The sequence below is a fragment of the Polypterus senegalus genome, chromosome 18 (genome assembly GCF_016835505.1).
Source record: "Polypterus senegalus isolate Bchr_013 chromosome 18, ASM1683550v1, whole genome shotgun sequence".
Taxonomy (NCBI): domain Eukaryota; kingdom Metazoa; phylum Chordata; class Cladistia; order Polypteriformes; family Polypteridae; genus Polypterus; species Polypterus senegalus.
The window spans coordinates 22525541-22546427 of record NC_053171.1 but is presented as its reverse complement, the minus strand read 5'-3'; the positions used below and the strand labels follow the sequence as shown (position 1 = coordinate 22546427).

At 35.7% G+C, this 20887-nt stretch overlaps 1 protein-coding gene across 2 annotated transcripts in view; it reads left to right on the top strand.

Moving 5' to 3' along the window:
* The window catches only part of sel1l (SEL1L adaptor subunit of ERAD E3 ubiquitin ligase), a 51729-nt gene that overhangs the window by 17230 nt on the left and 13612 nt on the right, over positions 1–20887 (top strand). Inside the window, exons 6-19 of one of the 2 annotated variants that reach the window (XM_039741230.1) lie at positions 60–222; positions 1551–1604; positions 1699–1758; positions 4240–4321; positions 4870–5024; positions 8089–8145; positions 8802–8870; positions 9919–9996; positions 10644–10706; positions 10882–10969; positions 12085–12233; positions 14406–14571; positions 14845–14919; positions 17526–17698. In XM_039741230.1, coding sequence (XP_039597164.1) covers positions 60–222; positions 1551–1604; positions 1699–1758; positions 4240–4321; positions 4870–5024; positions 8089–8145; positions 8802–8870; positions 9919–9996; positions 10644–10706; positions 10882–10969; positions 12085–12233; positions 14406–14571; positions 14845–14919; positions 17526–17698 — 1432 coding nt within the window. Of the gene's footprint in view, positions 1–59; positions 223–1550; positions 1605–1698; positions 1759–4239; positions 4322–4869; positions 5025–8088; positions 8146–8801; positions 8871–9918; positions 9997–10643; positions 10707–10881; positions 10970–12084; positions 12234–14405; positions 14572–14841; positions 14920–17525; positions 17699–20887 lie in introns of both variants that reach the window. The other variant, XM_039741229.1, reaches the window with a different exon arrangement.

The following is a 20887-nucleotide window of genomic DNA, read 5'->3' as shown; positions in this document are numbered from 1 at the left end:
CTGTATCACACAATTCAGGATATTTTATTTCATGTTTCTCTTGTCTTATTTTTCTTAAGAGGCTATAACCTTCTGATGAAAGCAGCTGATATGGGCCACATTAAAGCAATGGAGAAAGTGGCCAATGCCATGTTGTTTGGAGACTATTTAACACAGAATATTCATCAAGCTAAGGAAATCTTTGAAAAACTTGCAATTGAAGGCTCACCTAAAGCTCAGATGGTATGTGTTCTTGTATTTTAAGTAAATCAGTCAGGCTTGGTCTCAACACAGAGCTGATTTTATTAATTTCTGTATACCTTTTTCTTGTAACACATGAACACTTTTCCAAGTAGTGAAATTAAAGTAAAATCCACCCACCAATTTTTTGATGTCACTTCTCACAATAAAATATCATGGGACACTGGAGCTTATCCTGGCTGAAAGTAGCCCAAGACAAAAACTAGTCTTCTGTGTTGTAATAATTTTATTTTAGATTTAAATTGGGAAAATATATTTAGACTTAATAAAGTAGCAAGACAATTACTATGGCCAAGAGTAGCTTTAAGGATTCTTTAACATAGTCTTTACCTAAAGCCATTCCCAACAATAATGACATCTGGCATTTTTGGCACAAAAACCAAGTTCATAATTCCAAAGTGGGTTTTTATATTATTCATATGGTGTACTGTACATTTGTATCAATTTATCTTCTTTATTTATTTCATATAAGTAGAAGAACATTGTATTGTGATTGTTATTTGTTTGTATATTTGGAGCATAAGAATGTTATTTGTTAATTTGGTGGACTCAAACAGGTAAATTTCTCTTAGATTAATTTTTATAGAAATATTTATGTACTGTAAAACAAGTTATTACAAATTCATAGCTATTTCGCTTCAAATTTAATTGCTCAAAATAGAAATGGTGTTCTAAAAGAAGTGCTTCATTCAGAAGAACGTTTCCATGTTGAATGTAATGGTTTTTATTTTCTTTCTCTTCTCAGAGGTCATAGGTCACTTCCTGTCACATATACAGAGTCCTGTGTAATTCTTATTGGCATTTGCTTACCTGCCGTGACTAGTGAGCAGAACTGCCTTTTTCAAAACTTCTGTCTTTCTCACATGAAAAAACATATTTTTAATTCAGGCCTTCAACAGTCCATCCTCTAAACTGAATTTCTAATTGGTTTCATGGATAGTTCTTGATTGTAGCAGGAGTTTGGATGATTTTTCTCATATTGCAGATAATGTAGATACACAGTCAAAAAACAAAAATAAATTTGGGATTAAAGTAGGCATTAAATGATGCAGAACCATTTAACAACAAATAGTTTGCCATCAAACATTGTTTCCATGTTTATGTTCATGATGTTCATGAACTTCATATCAGCTGAGGCTTGAAGAGTATTCAGTTTTGGAATCTAAGGGCTGCATCTCTGCTGTTTGTTATGATATGCAAAGTTTTCTTGAGAGACAAGCAATTGATTAATTGACTCCTGAATGCCCATCTTTTCCAAGAACCTAGAAAATGTGCACCTTGTCTTATTAGTGTAATTATTTTCTTTCTAGGCACTTGGATTTCTTTATGGTACAGGCCTTGGTGTGAACTCAAGCCAAGCAAAGGTATTTATCTACAATATTGTGATTTGGTTAATGAAGGAGTGCATTAACAGTTGCACAATATTAACATTACACTAACGTTCACAATGTTTTTCAGGCATTGGTTTATTACACCTTTGGAGCACTTGGAGGAAACTTGATTGCTCATATGATTCTGGTATGTTATTATATTAAAGTTTCACTTGGAGATTATCTTACTGAAGGAAAACCAAACAGTAAATGTCTAGAAACAACATTTGTATGTAAGGTACAAATAAGTGGTTGCATTCAGATTTAAGATGTAACATTGCATTTTGAGACTGTCTTTACATTATATAAATAAGAATGCAATTTTTTTTACAATTTTTTTGAGAAAGGAACACTTTGAAATCCCAGGGATGATTAGTGATAACTTTGGGAATGTGATTTCTATAAGTGACATTATATAACACAGTAAAATAAAACTTCTAAAACAAGCCTCCTTTCTCAATTATTTATTTATTTTACATTATTGTACTGTATTGGGCTACAGTAGCCATTTCATACAGCTTTAAGAGTTAAACTGCCAGTTCGGGCAGAATGGGAAACTGAAAATGTAATATTATTTGGTGTGGTCCTTAAATGTCAAATATCCAAAAACACAGAAAGTTGTATTCACATTCTGCTGTTTTTCTTCATCGGATTCCTTTGAACAGCTTATTCAGATTCACAAGTTAATGACGCTGATGTTCCTTTATATTTTATACTGTATTTCTTAAACTTTTCTTGACATAAGCCCAAATTACTTTAGAACTACTTACATGTATCCTGTTGAAAATGTCTGGGTATGTACTCTTTGTTGGAAATTCTTCAAACATACAAAGAAAATAAAAGAAGCTTGTCTAGTTACTCTGTGATTAAATTATGTGTATCTTAATGATTATGCCAATGATGATAACAATTCACAAAACAAAATAAAATCTGTGGTACTAGAACAATTGCGTACCCTTAAGGATTTTTTTAAAATTTTACATACATTTACCATATATATAATCAGGTCATCATGTAAATAATAAAAATGTAGCATAATTCAAATAACACACAAAATGTTATACATTTCCATTCATTCATTGGTCATAATGATCCAACATTAAATGTCTGTCTTAGTATCTGAACCTGTGCTTTCAGTAAGTAGTGTGGCCCCTTTGAGCAACAGTGACACTGCACATTGGCTTTGAGGAATCGGGGTCAATTCTACTGTGTATAACTGGTTTAATGTAGTGACGATTGTGGGCTTTCTTGCATGAACGCCCTTGTTCAGGTCCTGCCCATTTCTAAGTAAATTAAGTCATGGACCATGACTATGCCATTGTAAAACATTCAGTATACCGTTCTTTGGTAGGCTGACTTACATGTTTAGTGCCATTATCTTTATGTAAGACCTACTTTCTACTGAGCGCTGCTAATGGATGGATAATCTAAAATTTGCTGTAACATTTTCTGGTACAATCCAGAATTCATTATTCATTCAATGATGTCATAGTGTCTATGGTACGGTAGCAGCAAAACAGGCATAAACCATGACACAGTTTCACAGTTGAGATAAGGTTCTTATGCTGAAATGCATTGTTTGGTTTTTGCCAAATGTAATGCTTCTCATTTCACCCAATTTCAACTTATTTGTTCGTATCTGTTGTTTTGTCTTATCTTAAACAGAAATTAAAATTCTTCTTAGAGTGTAGTGGCTTTCTCTTAGCTATCCTTCTATGTACTATATTATTACAGTGCATTCCTGATGGGGTGAACTTAAGAACAGTGACTTTAGCCAATAGGACAGAGGCCTGCACATCCTTGGGTTTTACTCCAGGGTTGTTTATGACCTCCAGAATGTTATATAGCCTGTTCTTAGAATGATTTTTTTGTTAGATGACCACTGCTGGTATGTACTAATGTATGGTATTTCTGAGCTCACAATGATAAATTAGCCAACTAGCTTTATGAAGAAGATTACGTCCAACCTACCTGGAAGGGGTTTTCTCTTTGAATTGCCTTGCCGGTCCGATGGCCGGGAGGACAGGGGAAAAAAAAAATCTCCAGAGGGCTGGAGAAAAAAAAAATCTGCAGGGGTTCCAAGGCCACAAGACAGCTTGGCACCCGCAGGGCATTCTACCTAACATACATTATCTAAATCAGTCCTCATGGTTTTCAGGCTTCATGTGAAAGAAAGAATTCACGTGAATTTATGCAGTAATAAAAATGTAAAGGTTTCACTAACATTCAAGCACCTCTTTTGCTAAGTAAGATAACTTTGCTTAGTTCTGTTTTACAATCTAATATGTCAACTCTGTCATACTGATTTCTGCTGAAAAATGTGCCTTATGTTACCTTTTTTGAAGAGCTAATAAATAAAATGAAAAGTTCACTGCCATTGTACAGCACAAGTTAAGTTCAAAATGATGATTTAAATTACTAAAATTATATTGCCATCCACACCAGTTTTCTTTCAGTATGTGATATGTGGTCCATGCTATACTATATTGGCCGTTAGAGATTAATATGAGAAACCTAAGAATGGAGGCCTCAGTGGTATATGCAAGATACTTGATAAGTACTAAATTCATGTAAACTAGCTGCTAACATAAATGCAAATGTAATGTTTGTGTGTTTTGATTCTATAAAGGGATACAGATACTGGGGAGGAATTGGTGTTCCCCAAAGTTGTGAATCTGCATTGACACATTACCGACTTGTGGCAAATCATGGTAATGCAATTTTTGTTGTTTGCTTCTTATGTCTCTGTTAGAATTAATCCTTATTAGCAACATATTTAATTGTTGATATTGTTAAAAATTAATTTATAATTACAAAGTTACTGCTTTATGTCTGTTGTTAATGAAAATATCTTTGGGTGTGGGGGGTAAATAAGTGCCATTATTGTTTTATAGTTTGTGTAACAAAATTGTTTCATATTTAATTTAATGTTCATTTTGGAAATTAGGCATTATGATTGTAGTGATCATAAAATTTATCAGTAACAGGTTGGGAGCATGCGCTGATAGTGCACTGCAACACCCACCACACACCAAATCACTTGGATTATGAGTCTGTTGGCCGAGTATGTGTGAGAGAGTGTGACCTGCAGTGCATTGGTTGGTTTCTTTGTCTTCCAGTATGTTGCTGTAGCACAGCTTCTGCTGCCTGCAATCCTGTACTGGGAAAGGTCTGGTTTAGAGAAGAGATAATTTCATGAGTTGGTAATATGCATCCAGTATGGGCAAAAGAGTTGCTTACATGTTTGTGTCTTCTTTAGTGGCAAGTGACATCTCGCTTACTGGTGGAAGTGTGGTTCAGCGAATTAGACTGCTTGATGAAGCTGAAAACCCAGGGATGGCTAGTGGCATGTTGGAGGAAGATCTAATCCAGTATTACCAGTTCTTAGCTGAAAAAGGAGATGTGCAAGCTCAGGTAACTAATACCTTTCAAAGTTTACTATTGTTTGTCTGTTTGTATGTGTTTATATGTCAAAAGTTAATGTTACATTTTACAGATCAAGAAAAGTTACATTTAAAAATTGAAACTGTCAAAAACAATTAAGTTTTTAAGTAGATCAAAAACATTTTTTATTTATTGTTGAGTATAATTTTAAAGTAGTCTCCTACTAGTTACTTAGTTTTAACTGCTTTCCAGATACAGACTTTAATTTAAATAGCAGTGGATTCAGGAATTGTTTAGATCCCCTCACTTCATTGTTTTGTAGATTTAATTTTAAATGGTTAATATTGGCATTTTTGCCCAACACATTTCTCTCAATAACCCATAATTACAAAGTGAAAAGATGTTTTCAGAAAGCGTTGCAAATTTATTAAAATTCAGAAACTGAAATCTGTCATTCATGTTAAGTATTCAGACCCTTTGCTGTAGCACTTCAGACTGTGATCAGGTGCATCCTCTTTACTTTAAGTCTCCTTGAGGTGCATCTAGAACTTTATTGTAGTCCACAGACTCCTCAATAATTGTGAAATGGAGACATTTTGGAACCTCCAAACTAGAGTTGGCTGTGTAGCCAAACTGAGTAACTGGGCAAGAAGAGTCTTGGTCAGAGAAGTGACCGAGAACCCAATGGTTAACAGTGCTTCGGATGTCCTCTGCTGAAATGGGAGAAACTTTCAAATGGACAGCCATCTTAGCAACAATCAGTCATGCATTTATTTTAGAGTTGCTAATACCCAGTTGGAACTTTCCAAATGGCATTTAAAGGACTGTGAAAGCATGAGACAAAAACTGAGCTCTTTGTGCAGAACTTCAGGCACTGCTCATTATCTGGCTAAAACCTTCTCTACAGTGAAGTATGGTGGTAGCAGCATTATAAAATGGGGACACGGAAACTGGTTTAAATTAAGAGATGGATGAATGCAGACAAATACAGAGAGTTCCTTGAAGAAGATCTGCTCCAGACTGCATGCCTCCTCAGACTGGGACAACGGTTCTCCTTTCCACACAAAAGTGACCCGAAGCATATAGCTGAGACAACATTGGAGTGACTTTAGGACAAGTTTGTGATCTCAGCCAAAGCCCAGATATAAACCCCAAAGAATATATGTGGAGACATCTGAATATGGTAGTTTACAGATGTTTCCCATCTTAACTTGATGTGTTGATAATAGTTCTTTTCTAAAAAAAACCCGCAGAGGTTATCACATACTTGTAAGTAACAAAACCCATTGACAGGAAGAGAATGCTCACTGGGGTCTTATTTGGAGTTACTGAAAACGTAAAAAACCTTTATTAGGTTAGCAAAAAAGAATAAATATAATAACAAGAATATGACATTTTTTCCTAAAATATGAAACACCTAAGCGTTAAATGGTATACCCTATTTGCATGGGTAGTGAAACCGTTAGAGCAAGTTTGCCTGCAGCTATTAACATGAATTAAATATTAATCATCTTCTTAGTACAGTACATCCCCAGTACACCTCTTTAGTCCTTGAATCTCACTATTAGTTGTATAATAGCTTCCTAAACTTCCCAAAATGAGTAAAGGAGTGGGTAGCAACTGAAACTTTATAACAAAAAATTGTCTACTGTCTGACAAGGTGAAGCTGGCCTTCTTTTTAACCAGCCTTTGGTATGGATCAGTAATAGGGGCCTGCTCCAGGAAAATGTAATAATAATAATATACTGTAGTACTAATTTTGACAGTGTTGTTGAAATGTTTTTTTTCTTGAGATTCCAAAAGACATTTATAATAGAAAATGTCCAGTTAAAGTATTCTAAAAGAGTGGCATTATATTTTATAGGTGGCATGTCGATGCAGTAGTAGCCCTGCTGCCTCTCAACAAGGAGACAGGTTCACATCCCTCGAAATTCCTACATGGAGACTGCATGTTCTTCCTATGTGCAATTGAGTTTCCTCCAGTTGCTCTGGTCCAAAGATATTTAGGTTAGGTGGTTTGGTGTCGCTAAATTAAGCATATCCTGCTGCCATTTCTTCCAATTTGCCATGTGAAGAAGGCAATGTGCTCTGAGTAATGTTCTGCTAGGAAGCTTTGGGTACTGGCATTCATGTGGATGTTGACATTTACCTCCTACCTAAAGATTGTTGTAGACCACATGTAACTCTTCATATCAATGGTATTCGTTGATGGCTGTGGCCTCTTTCAGCAGTGTAATGCACCCTGTCACACTCCACAAATTGTTCAGGAACGATTTAAGGAACATGACAGAGAGTTCAAGGTGTTGATTTACTCTCTAAATTTAATATCACAGTCCGATTGACCATCTGAGGGATGTGCTGGAAAAACAAGTTTGATCTATGAAGGCCCCATCTTGCAGCTTACAGGAATTGAAGGATCTTCTTCTGGTGTCTTGGTGTCATATACCACAGGACACCTTCAGAGGTCTTGTGGAGTCCACGCCTCAACTAGTCAGAGCTGTTTTGGCACAAGGGGGACCTGCACAGTATTAGACGGGTGGTTTTAATGCTGTGGCTGATCAATGTATAGTAAACTTTTTTTTTTTTTTCTTTTCTTCTTGATGAAGGTCACTTATTTAGTTAACTGAAATTCCCCATCAGACTTGAAGTTGATCAAAATCCAATTCCATAGTCATTACATACATGTCTGTTTGTACCGATGAGTGGGCTGGGCTATGAAGCTGCAGTTTCAAATATCCTAACTTTATTGCATTTTGTGCTCTTGTTACAAAATCACAATCCATTTGAAACCATAAAAAACACCACTTAAAACATTACAAGCTAGGTTTATTATTTTTCAGCTGAGCTTGAAATATAAACAGTTATTAACTAGAGAGTCTTAAGATATTTTTGTGTTTTACAAATGTGTTACAGTGTTTTTTGGGCTTTTCAGAATGAAAATCTATTAAGGTACAACTCCAAATGATGAATATTTGAACTGAATCCACACTTTTGCTATACAGTTTATTTTCATTTGTCTTTTCAACAGTTTTATGTATTTTGTGAATTACTTTCAATATGTTCAGCTTTTGTTCATAATATATTTCTTTTTCAGGTTGGACTTGGACAACTACATTTACATGGAGGACGTGGAGTTGAGCAAAATCATGCGGTATTAGAAGAAAATTATTTTTCCAATATTCTTTAAATACAGTATATAAAAAATCATCTTGCACTGTTTGTGCTTTATAGAAATATGAGAACCTTTAAAACAAAAATGCATTGCACAGAAATTGCATAACTTGAAGAGAAGTATAATTACTGAATATACAAGGATTCAAATGACATATAATAAAGCTGACAGTAGACTTACACATTTTAAACTGGAATTATTCACTCAAATCATTTATGCCATCAAGGCAGCTTGACCACATGGTTCTGTTACATATTGTTACCAAATTAAAATAATAAAAGGAAATGAATACTTTAGTAGTGTTCTGTTTCCCTTGTTACTTTACATATGTTAAAATAGTTGCAGTAACAAGAAGTTGTGTATGTCAGCAGTGCATTTGTAGTTGGTTTAAGTTTACACAACTTTGAGCCTTTTCATATTAGTAAAAGGAGTTCAGAGAATTGCTGAAATTATTTCTGAATATATCTTGGTATAATTTCTTAGAGATGCATTGTTTATATAATTTCTGGCTTAACTATTTTAATTGACTAGTTAAATCTCTGCATATTTTGTTTCTGTTTATTACAAGTAAATTGGTATAAGTGTACTTTTAATTAACTGGTATTATAATCAGTAAAATGCTACTTACTTTACAGAGAGCCTTTGATTACTTCAATCAAGCAGCAGATGCTGGAAACACACACGCAATGGCTTTTTTGGGAAAGGTTGATTTTGATTTTTTCTCTTTCTCTCGGCACATTATGGTCATTTTTTTTTTGTCTTGTTGTCCTACATATTTAATAAAATAACACTAATCCTTTCGTTACAAGTGATTTATATAAGATTTATTAGTAAATGTATTAATTGTTTTTTCTTTAAACATGCACTGTGTTATGGTGTGATTAACCGGTTTATTTATTGAGCCTCCATTGTCTGATATCCATCCATCCATTATCCAACCCACTATATCCTAACTACAGGGTCATGGGGGTCTGCTGGAGCCAATCCCAGCCAACACAGGGTGCAAGGCAGGAAACAAACCCTGGGCAGGGAGCCAGCCCACCGCAGGGCACACACACACACACCAAGCACACACTAGGGACAATTTTGAATCGCCAATGCACCTAGCTTGCATGTCTTTGGACTGTGGGAGGAAACCTACGCAGACACAGGTCTCCTAACTGCGAGGCAGCAGCACTACCCACTGCGCCACTGTGCCGCCCTCATTGTCTGATAATTCATGTTAATTTAATTTCTCTGCATTTCAAGGTGCATATCCATTCATTTCGCATCATTGTAAAGCATAGCACAGAACTATTTAACATCTGCATAAAACATACAAAGTGGTCAAATACTTAGATCAGTACACCCTATAGGCTGTAATCAGCTGGCTGGTTCACTTTTGTATGGTTTTATTTCTTTATTTTTTGTTTCTGTTATATACAGATTTTTGCTGCCTTAACAGATTGTTTTAAATTTATTGTCATCAGTGGTTTTATGTTAGTGATGCATTGACGTATCAGTCAGTTGTACTGTACATTGTTATGAACATCTACTGCCTGTGGTAGTATCACCTTGAGTTATCATCATGCCTTTTTTTTGCTGGCTGCATTAATGTAAGTCCAAAGTGGAGTTGACTTTCTGAATTTGTTGCTGCAGAAAGTCAAATAAAAAAAAAATGTGATCTAGAAGTTTTCTTTCTCTTCCATATCCACATTGAGTGAACTAACAACAGATGTTTATGTATAACTTTTAAAAATTATTTTGGTTTAGATGTACTCTGAAGGTAGTGATGCTGTGCCTCAAAACAACGAGACAGCCCTTCAATACTTCAAGAAAGCTGCAGAATTAGTAAGTAGTATGAAATGACTCAACTTCATGTAACACACATTTAATTAACAATAACAGGTGTAAAGTTATTTTTTGTTAAACATGTTGGGTATTATGCTCGTCTTCAAGAATGTATGTTTATAATCCAGCATTTTATATTTTCCGGCTAATGCCAAATTAGGTGTAAACTTTGTCCTTAACTTCAATAGATGCCTAAATTCTGAACAACGGTTTATTCTGCTGAGATAATGTCGACCTTGTGGAGAGGTTTACTTACCTCAGGAGAGACGTTGCCTTTATTTGCTTAACTGAATACTATATGACATTCGCTTATATTGAAGCACACAGCCTTCTTATGCTTTTAGAATGGATACTGGTGGCAGTAAACCAACTATATATTCTTAGCAGTTGCTATTAAATGCACCGCCAGACATGCATTTTACATATTCCATGTTGTTTAAAGAAAATACTATCATCTAGTGAAAAATTGGTGAAATTAATTCTAATGCCATTTATCATGCATGTTATATTAGCACAGTTCACGTTTAGATACCTTGTAAGTTTCTAAATTTATGGTATTTAAATGACTGTATCTGTTTTAAAAACTGCTTATAAAACATTCTTCATATTTGTGATACAAGGTCAGAATTTATTTTTTTTTTTTAAAGGGTAATCCAGTTGGACAAAGTGGACTAGGAATGGCTTATTTGTATGGACGAGGTGTTCCAGTGGTAAATGGCAATTTTTATTTTTCTTCAGACTAATCAGTTATGTAATACAGAGTTGTTAATATTTATCATTGTTTATTTAAACAAGTAAACCTAACAGGTAAAAAATGTTTAGCCAAACTACAGCCATTGTTTGTTTAAGCAATTAGCATCAATTTGTTGTTTTCTGCTTTTAAAGAATTATGATTTAGCTCTGAAGTACTTCCAAAAGGCAGCTGAACAAGGCTGGGTGGATGGACAGCTTCAACTTGGAACAATGTACTACAGTAAGAACGCCTCTAATCTCACTGCAGTGAATAAGTAAACAGAGTTGAGAAACAAAAATGTGTCTTGTATTATTGTATATATTTTTTTGTATTTTGCAGAGTCAGCAAAATATGCAGTTTATTTATAAAGACTGAGATGTATAAGTGTTTCTCTCACTCTCTCATATAAACACACACACACAAAGATTTAGAATGTGTGGAAGGTCGTTCGGAGACACTCAAGTCCAAAAGTACACGGTTTATTTTTCTTTTGCTCTTTAACAGCACACAAATCAGCAACAGCACCACTATTGCTCAGTCCCTTTTTCTCTCTTTCTTTGTCCCACTGGTTCTCTATCTCTTTGCTGCCTCTAGAAGTGTTGTACCTCCTGACTCTGGTTCCTCAAACGGAGTGAGGCGGCCTGTTTTACACACGCAGAAGTGCTTCAGGTGGTGTCTAATTAACTTCCGGCAGCAATCCAGGGGGCTGCCCTGTTGTGTCCCAGGGGAGGTATTGTCTCTCTCTCGGTCCTTCCATCCAAAGGGCATCCCAACCAGTGAAAGAACCCCTGCTGTCCGTCACAAATGATATAAACTCTTTAACTTAGTGTGTGTAGAAAACGTTGACCATTCCCACACTTCATCCACTACCACTGATACCATAACTTGACATGTTACATTTTTAAACTGGAATTGTTTTATGTGGTTAACAAATTTTTGAGTTTGTCTTTTGTATGCAATCCAGTGAGTGTCTTATTTTAATGTCTCCTGTAGACTAGCGACCATGAGGGATGTTATTAATCTATTTTTGTGCATAATTATAAAAAAAAAGGCTCCAATACATGTTTAACAATCAGAAAACCAACTTCTAGTTTCATGTTCACTGACTTAACCTCAATACCTCCATTGTGTGTCTTTATGAATTATTTTTTTCAAAATAATGAAGGCAATTTGTGGCATATGTACATACAGAACAACACAATAACTTTATTCTTAAATAAAATATAATATTTATTGAAATTTTTTATTTATTTATTTTTTAAAATTAATAAAACATGTCTGTAGTTACCTTTAATTTAAAGTGACTTATTATGCTCACTAAAATAGTTATTATTTACTGCTGTTTTTCATGGCAGGGGGAATTGGTGTGAAGAGAGATTACAAACAAGCATTGAAGTATTTCAACTTGGCTTCACAAGCAGGGCATATACTGGCGTTTTATAACCTGGCACAAATGCATGCAACTGGAACTGGAGTTATGAGGTCCTGCCACACTGCAGTAGAAGTAAGTTTGTCTTGCACTATCCACAATATACTGTAAGATGCTAATTGAAAACTTTATGTACATTGTAATTTATTATTAAATAAATATGCATTTTAATTCTTTTAGATAATGTTTTCTTAATATTTACTGCAGGTATTCTCATGAAGAAATTGTAGTAAGCAGAAAAATTCAACAAAATTGCAATATAATGTTAGTAAATTTAGTAAAATCCTAATTGATCGTAAAGGTTTTCATTTTCACTGGTATTTCTATTATAGGCTTACTGTATATACTCGTGGATAAGTCAGGACTTGATTTTACAGTATAATTTCTGGTATTTTATAATGTTGGCCGTGTAAGTCGAATGTGAAAAACTCTGTTGGTACAAGGGATTACGATATGCTAACGCCCACCTGAGAGAGTAACCACGGAGCACACAAACTTTTTTTTTTTCTATGTGGGTGTGGCAATGCTCTGTATCAGTTTGTGCTCCTAACCTGTCTCTCTCAATTGTGCTTGCATGACCACACGGTAATACCTGAACGATTCCAAAGTGGCATTTGCACTGTTTCGTGTTTTTTGTATCTCACACCCTCATACACCTTTATCATAAGAGCATCCCTTATCTACGATGGAGTGTTCGATCAGAAGAAAATATGAAGCTGGTTTTAAATTAAACGTCATTGAAGTAGTGAAAGGAATTGGTAACTGTGCTGCTAAATAAAATTCGATGTTTCTGAGAACCTGATGCGAGTTTGGAGGAGGGAAGAAGAAAAAAAAATAAGTGTTGCTTTTTTGAATGGGCGTATAAGTTGGGGTCTAATTTTTATGATCGATTTTTTTCGGGTTTCAAGACTCGATTTATACGCGAGTATACACGGTACTTAATGCTATAATGCAAAATATCTGTATATGCTGGTTGCCCTACTTTCCAGCTTCACAAAAGATGGCTGTTTGGCATTGGAACTTGTCTGAAACAGTTCATAAGCTAGGTGTCTCAAACTCTGTTCCTGAAGTGGCTTCATATTTTTGTTAAAAACGCAATCATTCCTGGAAAGATTGTGTTTCTATTGTTGCTGTAATTATACTGCAATTGTAATTTCTGTCTGTATAGATTTTATGTTGTTGACAAAATACAACTAAGTTATTTTAAAAACCAACATGAATCCGTTTTGTTGGGATCCACACATTTTTATTTCTGTGTCTTTTCTGGCCTTAAACCCCAGGGGTTGATCACTTTTTCTTTCATAGTGCTCTCTATTGTTCTTTCATTTTCTTAACAACATCTGTAGTGAAGAACATTGATGTCTGAAATTTTGAAGTAGAGTAAAATATGCCTATTTGTTTCTTGTCATGGTTGCACATTACTGAGCAGTGTTACGTGGATATAGCAGGTGGTTTCCAGCTGTTTATCCAGCTCAAAGACGCTACAGAAGGGATAAAATACATTCAACAATTTGAAGATTATAATGCTATGACCCTAGATGCTGCTTAAGTAATTCAACTGAATATTTTGCTACCATATTTTGAATATAAGATGTATCCTCCAGTTGTGATACAACCTTCTGTTATACATGTCCCCTATATAAACTTGGTAAAGGTAGAGACAGTAAAAAAATTTTTTTTTTTATTTACTGTCCCACTTATGTTACCTCAGATCAAGCAAGTTAGGTTTGCTGCGCATTACAAAGTGAGCAATCCATGGTTAGCATGAGAATTCAATTTAGTCTCGGCATCAGATTCTTTACATCCTTGGATGCATCCTGCTTTTATTGTTTTATGTATGTTGTTTACGAACTCTAAAATTCCACACAATTGGTAGCAATAACTACTTAAGTTATTAGCAGTCAAGGGTCAAATTGATGACCTGAGTGCTAAAGGAATAACATCTGACTTTGTTAATCTTCTGGCTGACTGTGACCACTCACCCTCTTGCCTGCATAGTCTGCTGATTTTTGCCTGTTGCATAGCGTCTTAGGTCTTTCTGTGTTACATTTTAGAGTATTATTAATGTAGACTTTTATATTGTATGGAACTAGCATTGTATACATTGCTCTTTAATCCAGATAATTTGAATCCAAACATTCATTTCCACATATTGGTCTTAATGAAGAGTTTCAGTTTGGTTTTAATGTGTATCGGTTACTTATGGATTTTTCAGCAAATCTTTTTTTTTTCCTCTTTTTTTTACAGTTGTTTAAAAATGTGTGCGAACGTGGACGCTGGTCTGAGCGGCTGATGTCTGCATACAGCAGCTACAAGGATGGAGATGCTGATTCTGCAATTGTCCAATACCTCCTGTTGGCTGAGCAAGGCTATGAAGTCGCACAGAGTAATGTAGCTTTCATACTGGACCAGAGTAAGTATTCGGTTAATTAATCAAAGTAAAACTGATGTGAGAAAATTTGAAGAATACTTTAAAATTGCATGTCTTTAGTATCGTATTTGAATTTAAATGATGTAAGGTTAGTTTATGATATTGTTAGATATATTCCTTTTTTCTGTGCATATTCGTACCTGTATATGTGTATTATACAGTATATTGCCTGTAAATACCTGATTTAATGTATTGGTGTTAAGGTAATTTTGTTTTTTTTTTTCTCTTTTTCCTTAATCTCCTTGCTTTAAGCAGAAGAAGTGAAACTTTTTAGTGAAAATGAGACTTATCCTAGAGCTTTGCTGCACTGGAACCGAGCTGCTGCACAAGGTGAGGCATAGTTAAACTGTTATGAATTTTGAATTATTTAGTGTAGGCTGTCAATGATCATAGCTTTTCAGTACTTTTAGAATTTTGTATTTAGCAAAAATGCTGTTTGTCCACGTAAGACAAATGCAGAAGAGGACAGGATAATGTGGACACTCCCAATAGGGAGTTGGTTCAACACTACAGTTGGAATTGCTCACCAGTTCGACACTTCACAGGGTATAAGGGTCTGTCTCAGCATACAGTGTCTCGCCATTTAACAGTAGAATTACCAGAGCCCACAAAAAATTTGTAGATCCATCCCACCTTAAAACACTTCGCACCTCTCCGTCGGTGTCTTTTGTCCTGTAAATGTGTGGATAAGCAGCAAACAGGAAGCAGCCTGCTATCACACCCCCACCCTGTACATTTTTCTCAGCTCAAGTCTGTTTACCTGCGTGTCAGTTGATTGGAGTTGTATAGAGTGAGATGTCAAGCAAAATGACACCTTTTATAAATACTATATCGTTATTTGGAACAAGTTCCGTGTCAACAACGATCTATGTAAACACATCGTTAAAACAGAAACGTTTTTCATGTTTTAGTAATAATTGATAAAATGTAGACATGAAGTGTATAATGTGTGAAGCTTGAATTCCAAATATCAAAGAAACACTTTCACAAAAGGTACAAATATAACAGAACAAGTGCGTTTTATTCAAAGATATAACTGCAGAAAAAGAACCCACGTTGGGGTGCGACATTGACACGCATTTACTACGACTGCTTCGGTGGCTCAACAGTATCCACTGTTGACTGGTAATCAAAACTTCACCGGTTCAATCCCGGACGAGTCCGTTTTGAGAAGTGAGCTGCACATATTCTTACTATTTTAGAATAAAAACATACATTTGACTCCAGTCTGTAACAGCCGGTGTAATTTATGATACTTGTAAAGGTTAGCTTTGTTTTTTTTTTAATTCAGTTTTATTCTCTCAGCCACATTCACGATCCCAACCAAACCCTACATACACTGCTGTTTTCACATAGACGTGCTATAACAAAGGTCAACTCAGATCATGACGACGGTTCTGCATCGGAGCAAGGTTGTACCACTGAAGCAGTCGTAGCAAATGCGTGTCAATGTTGCACCATAACGCGAGTTCTTTTTCTGCAGTTATATTTTTGAATAAAAACCCACTTGTTCTGTTATATTTGTACCTTTTGTGAAAGTGTTTCTTTGATATTTGGAATTCAGGCTTCACACATTATACACTTCATGTCTACATTTTGTCAATTATTACTAAAACATGAAAAACGTTTCTGTTTTAATGATGTGTTTACATAAATCGTTGTAGACACAGAACACACATGAAATGCAAGTGTTCCAAATAACGATATAGTATTTGTAAAAGGTGTTTTTGCTTGACTTCCCACTCTATACAACTGTAAACAACTGACACATAGGTAAACAGACTTAAGCTGAGAAAACTGTGTGGGGTGGGGGATGTGATAGCAGACTGTTTGCTGTTTATCCACACATTTACAGGACAAAAGACACGGACAGAGAAGTACGAAGCGATTTAAGGTGGGATGGATCTACAAGTTTTTTCGAAGGCTCTGGTAATTCTAGTGTGACGATTTGGACTGAAAACCTACTCTGCAGTGAACAAGCCTGTCATTAGCAGAAAGAATCAAAAAGGCTAGACTAACCTTTGCTGAGGATCGCATTGTATGGACAAAAGAGAACTGGTCCAGAGTTCAGTAATTCAGCAACTTGCAGTTTCTTCCCTGCGAGCATTTCCCAATCATACTGTACTTTTCATGCCAGACAATTGCCCCCGTCTCACTGCAAAACAGGTAACGCAATTGCTGAAAGCTAACAACATTGAAATACTGAAATGGCTAGCCCAGAGGCTAGATCTAAACCTGATCAAGAATCTCTGGAAAATCCTTGGCTACAAAGTGAGGCTAAGAAACCACTACATTTGTCGAAATGTGGAAGACACTGGAAGAAGAGCGGACCAAGATCAGATCAGAGCAGTGTGAGAAACTAGTAACGTCCTCTGGGCGCAGATGTGCTGAAGTCATTCAAAGCAAGGGCCTCTATACTTCGTCCTAATTATTGAAACCTGTAACCCTCCAAACATTTTCTTTTCGGCTACAGTGCTTACTGTTCTCTAATTTTCATCACTGTGTTTTCCACAAAATAAAAGTTTTTTTTGAATTGATTATTTTATAAAACATGCTAGTAGAACACTGATATACCCACAGCTAATATTCCTTCAAAATGTTCATAAATTGTTGTTTCAGCTGCTGCCTCAGCGCTCCAAGAAACTGATTTTTTTTTTCTGGCCTAGTCCATTTGTGTGACTACATAGTTTTTCTCTGGGTGTTCAGCTCCCACCTGTACCTTGAAAAAGTAATCATTAGATTAACTACATTGGCATGGTGTGAGCATATGAATGGAGCCCAGCTTTGAGCTGATATGTAGTCTCCATAGTTGATTCCTGTTTTGTATCCAGTGCTGCAAGGATAGGCTGTGGAATATTTTGAACCCTTTAATGGAGTAAAGAGTTTCAGAAATTAATAGATGCATTAAGATTTTATCTTTTGTATTTTACTAACAGGATACACTGTGGCCAGAATAAAACTGGGTGATTATCATTTTTATGGCTATGGCACAGATGTTGACTACGAGACTGCAGTTATACATTATAGACTGGCATCAGAACAACAACACAGCGCACAAGCCATGTTCAACCTAGGCTACATGCATGAAAAAGGTTTAGGAATCAAACAGGTAAGACCAAGAAATTGACTTCTGTGATTCTCGTGAAGTTAAACAACCAAAACAACTAATGTTTTGAAGGAACTTAACTGAATTTTAAATATCAAACAAGTCATTGATAGATGTTACAGGAATCTTTAACTAAAACTGTATTTGTATATGAGTATGTGTGTTTATTTAAATATAGTTTGCATTTTCTTTATAATTTCAGTAACCTAGGGGTATTTCATTAACATAAATGAATTGAAAATGCACAAATAAGACATATGAGGCATAGAAGATGAGAAGTTCATATCAATACATTAATCTAGTGGCTAGCTTTGTGATATACTAATATGATTATAAAAAAAATACTTCACATTATACAAAGCATCCAGAACAGATGTGTGTCTTCAAAAACTGTAAGATGTAAACATACACACTACAGTCCCTGACAAAAGTCTTGTCGCTTCTCTATTTTGTAGAAACTCGTGCTATTAACCTGACTTTTAATTAATCAACTGGTGTTAGAAATAGCTCATATGAAAAGCTAAAGCCCTCCCAAATGATGTTTAATGCACTGAAATAAATTAGTTTCCTGAAAAAAGATTTATCATTTAATCAAGACAGAAAGGTCAAATTTGGGCAAGACAAAAGTTTTGTCGCCGATACAGAAAATGAACAACTTTACTGCAAATCCAAAAATATGTCAGCAAATTAAGTAGTGGTGCTGTGAGATCCAAATTTAATATCTTGTATGACTTCCATGAGCTTGAAGGACAGCATCCATGCGGTTTGGCAATGATTCATACAATTTATTGATGAAATCATCAGGAATAGCAAAGAAAACAGTCTTGTATGCCTCCCAGAGTTCATCAATATTCTTTGGTTTCCTCTTCCATGCTTCCTCTTTCATCCTACCCCACATATGCTCAATGATGTTCATGTCTGGTGACTGGGCTGGCCAATCCTGGAGCATCTTGATCTTCTTCACTTTAAGGAACTTTGATGTTGAGATGGAAGTATGCGATGGAGCACCATCCTGCTGCAGAATTTGGCCTTTTTTATGGTTGGGAATATAAGAGGTAGCTAAGATTTCTTGGTATTTTAGACTATTGATGTTGCCTTCCACCCTGCAGATCCCTCGCATACCCCATACTGGATGTAATCCCAGACCATGATTTTGCCACCACCAAACTTCACTGTTTTCTGGGTAAATCTCGGCTCCATGTTGGTCCCAGTAGGTCTCCTGCAATATTTGCGGTGACTGTGGTGTGATTCAACAGAAGATGCATCTGAAAAATCCACCTTCTGACACTTTTCCAGCGTCCATCCTTTTAGCAGGCTGTGGGCCTTGGCAAATGCCACACGGTTTTTCAATTGTCTTTTGTTTAGTACTGGCTTATGGGCACTGATTCGACCATGGAGGCAATTTCGAGACAGAATCCGACAAACTGTTCTGGTTGACACAGGGACTTCAGGTGACCAGGTCTCGTGGAGCTCTGCTGCAGTGGAAAATGGGCTGGCCTTGGATTTTCGAGCCAACAAACGGTCCTCTCGAGCAGTTGTCTTGCGGGCTGTTCCTGACCTGGGCTTGTCAAAAACATCTCCAGTCTCTTCAAATCTTTTTTTTATCCTCTGAACTTGACGCTGAGACACATTGAAGGTGTTTGCCACATCAGCAGTGGATTTGGTCTTCAGGCTCTTGATAATCAACACTTTAGTCTCAGGGTGAATCTTAGGCATGTTTGCAGAGGTCTAGTTGCAGTTGATGTGAAGGTCTAGTGTACTGGGGTTCTTTTTATACACACCTGAGACCTAATTGATCCATTATTAGTCACAGGTGAAGCTCATATGACAAGGCGACAACACTTATGTCTTGCCAAAAATTGACTCAATGGGCTTTACCAAGCAGTGAATATTAGAATACTTTTTGTCAGTTTCGTTTTGCACTGAAACATTATTAACAAAAGCTGATGGGATTGAAATGACCCATTTCTTGTAACAAAGTCTTGGTTAGAAATATATTTTAGCGGCACTTCAGGTCAATTTGTACACAAGCGACAAGACTTTTGTCAGGGACTGTAGAGTTCAAAACAAATACACTTTTGTAATATGTACCGTAATCTGGCCATACATGTTTCAGTTTGGATACTAAAGGCAAGTCAATCATCATATTATGTTAAAGGAAATATGAACATCTTGTACATCTCACATGCCTAACTGTGATTACGCATTTATATAATACTGAAATGTCACAATTAAGCTATATAATATACTGCAGATATTTTAGATTTAAAGTGACTCTAATTCTCATGGAAATCATATAATGTTGTGTTAATGTTTATAGCTATTCAGTGCGTCCACCTACTAAGAAATTCTTCTTGATGCTTCTTATTTATAGGATAAAGTAGGTCAAATCCAGATCGTGTAGTCTCACACCAGTGCTTTGTTTTTTATTTTTTTTAATAAAGACATCAATTTTCCTATCCATCTAATGGGCAAATTTTGTAAGTTGTATATAACCGCTCAGTGGTCCCAGGGAGCAGTGCTCTATGCATGAGGTGCTGTAGCGCTAACTCCCACCCCTCCATACTGCTGACCATTTAGAGTTTCCACCTAACCTAAGCTAGACATTTTTTAAGGTGTGGAAGGAAAACCTGAAGAAACTTGGGGAGAACATGCAAAGTACACAAGCTGTTCCCAGGCTTGGAGTTCAGACCCTGATTATTAGAGGTTTTCAAGAATTTCTGTATTTATTTATTTTTATAAATGGCAACATGTTTACATCTTATAGCATCTAAAGTGGAATACAAATCTTTTATTTTTTTTGATAAAAATAATTACGTCATAAAATTAAAAAATAAACACTTATCAATAAAAACAAAATTGGAACATGCACACTGATTGATAACACTTTAAAGCATTTCTTTTTAAGATCCATATGTGCTCAACATTCAACTATTAACTTGCACTTGGCCAATTTTAAACAAATGTGTAAAGTCACCATTACACGGTGTGCACCCAGAGATACAACACTATGTACTCCTTTTTTAAACTACCTTTTCAACTTTGTTCATGTCAGTTACCTTTTAAATATGATGACATGATTAAGCCTAATTGTTTTTTCATGTTGCTGCACCACCATTACATCGTATAAATAATTTAAATGGGCTCTTACTAATGGCACCTGTGTTCTTCTTAATGCAGTAGTTTCCTTCC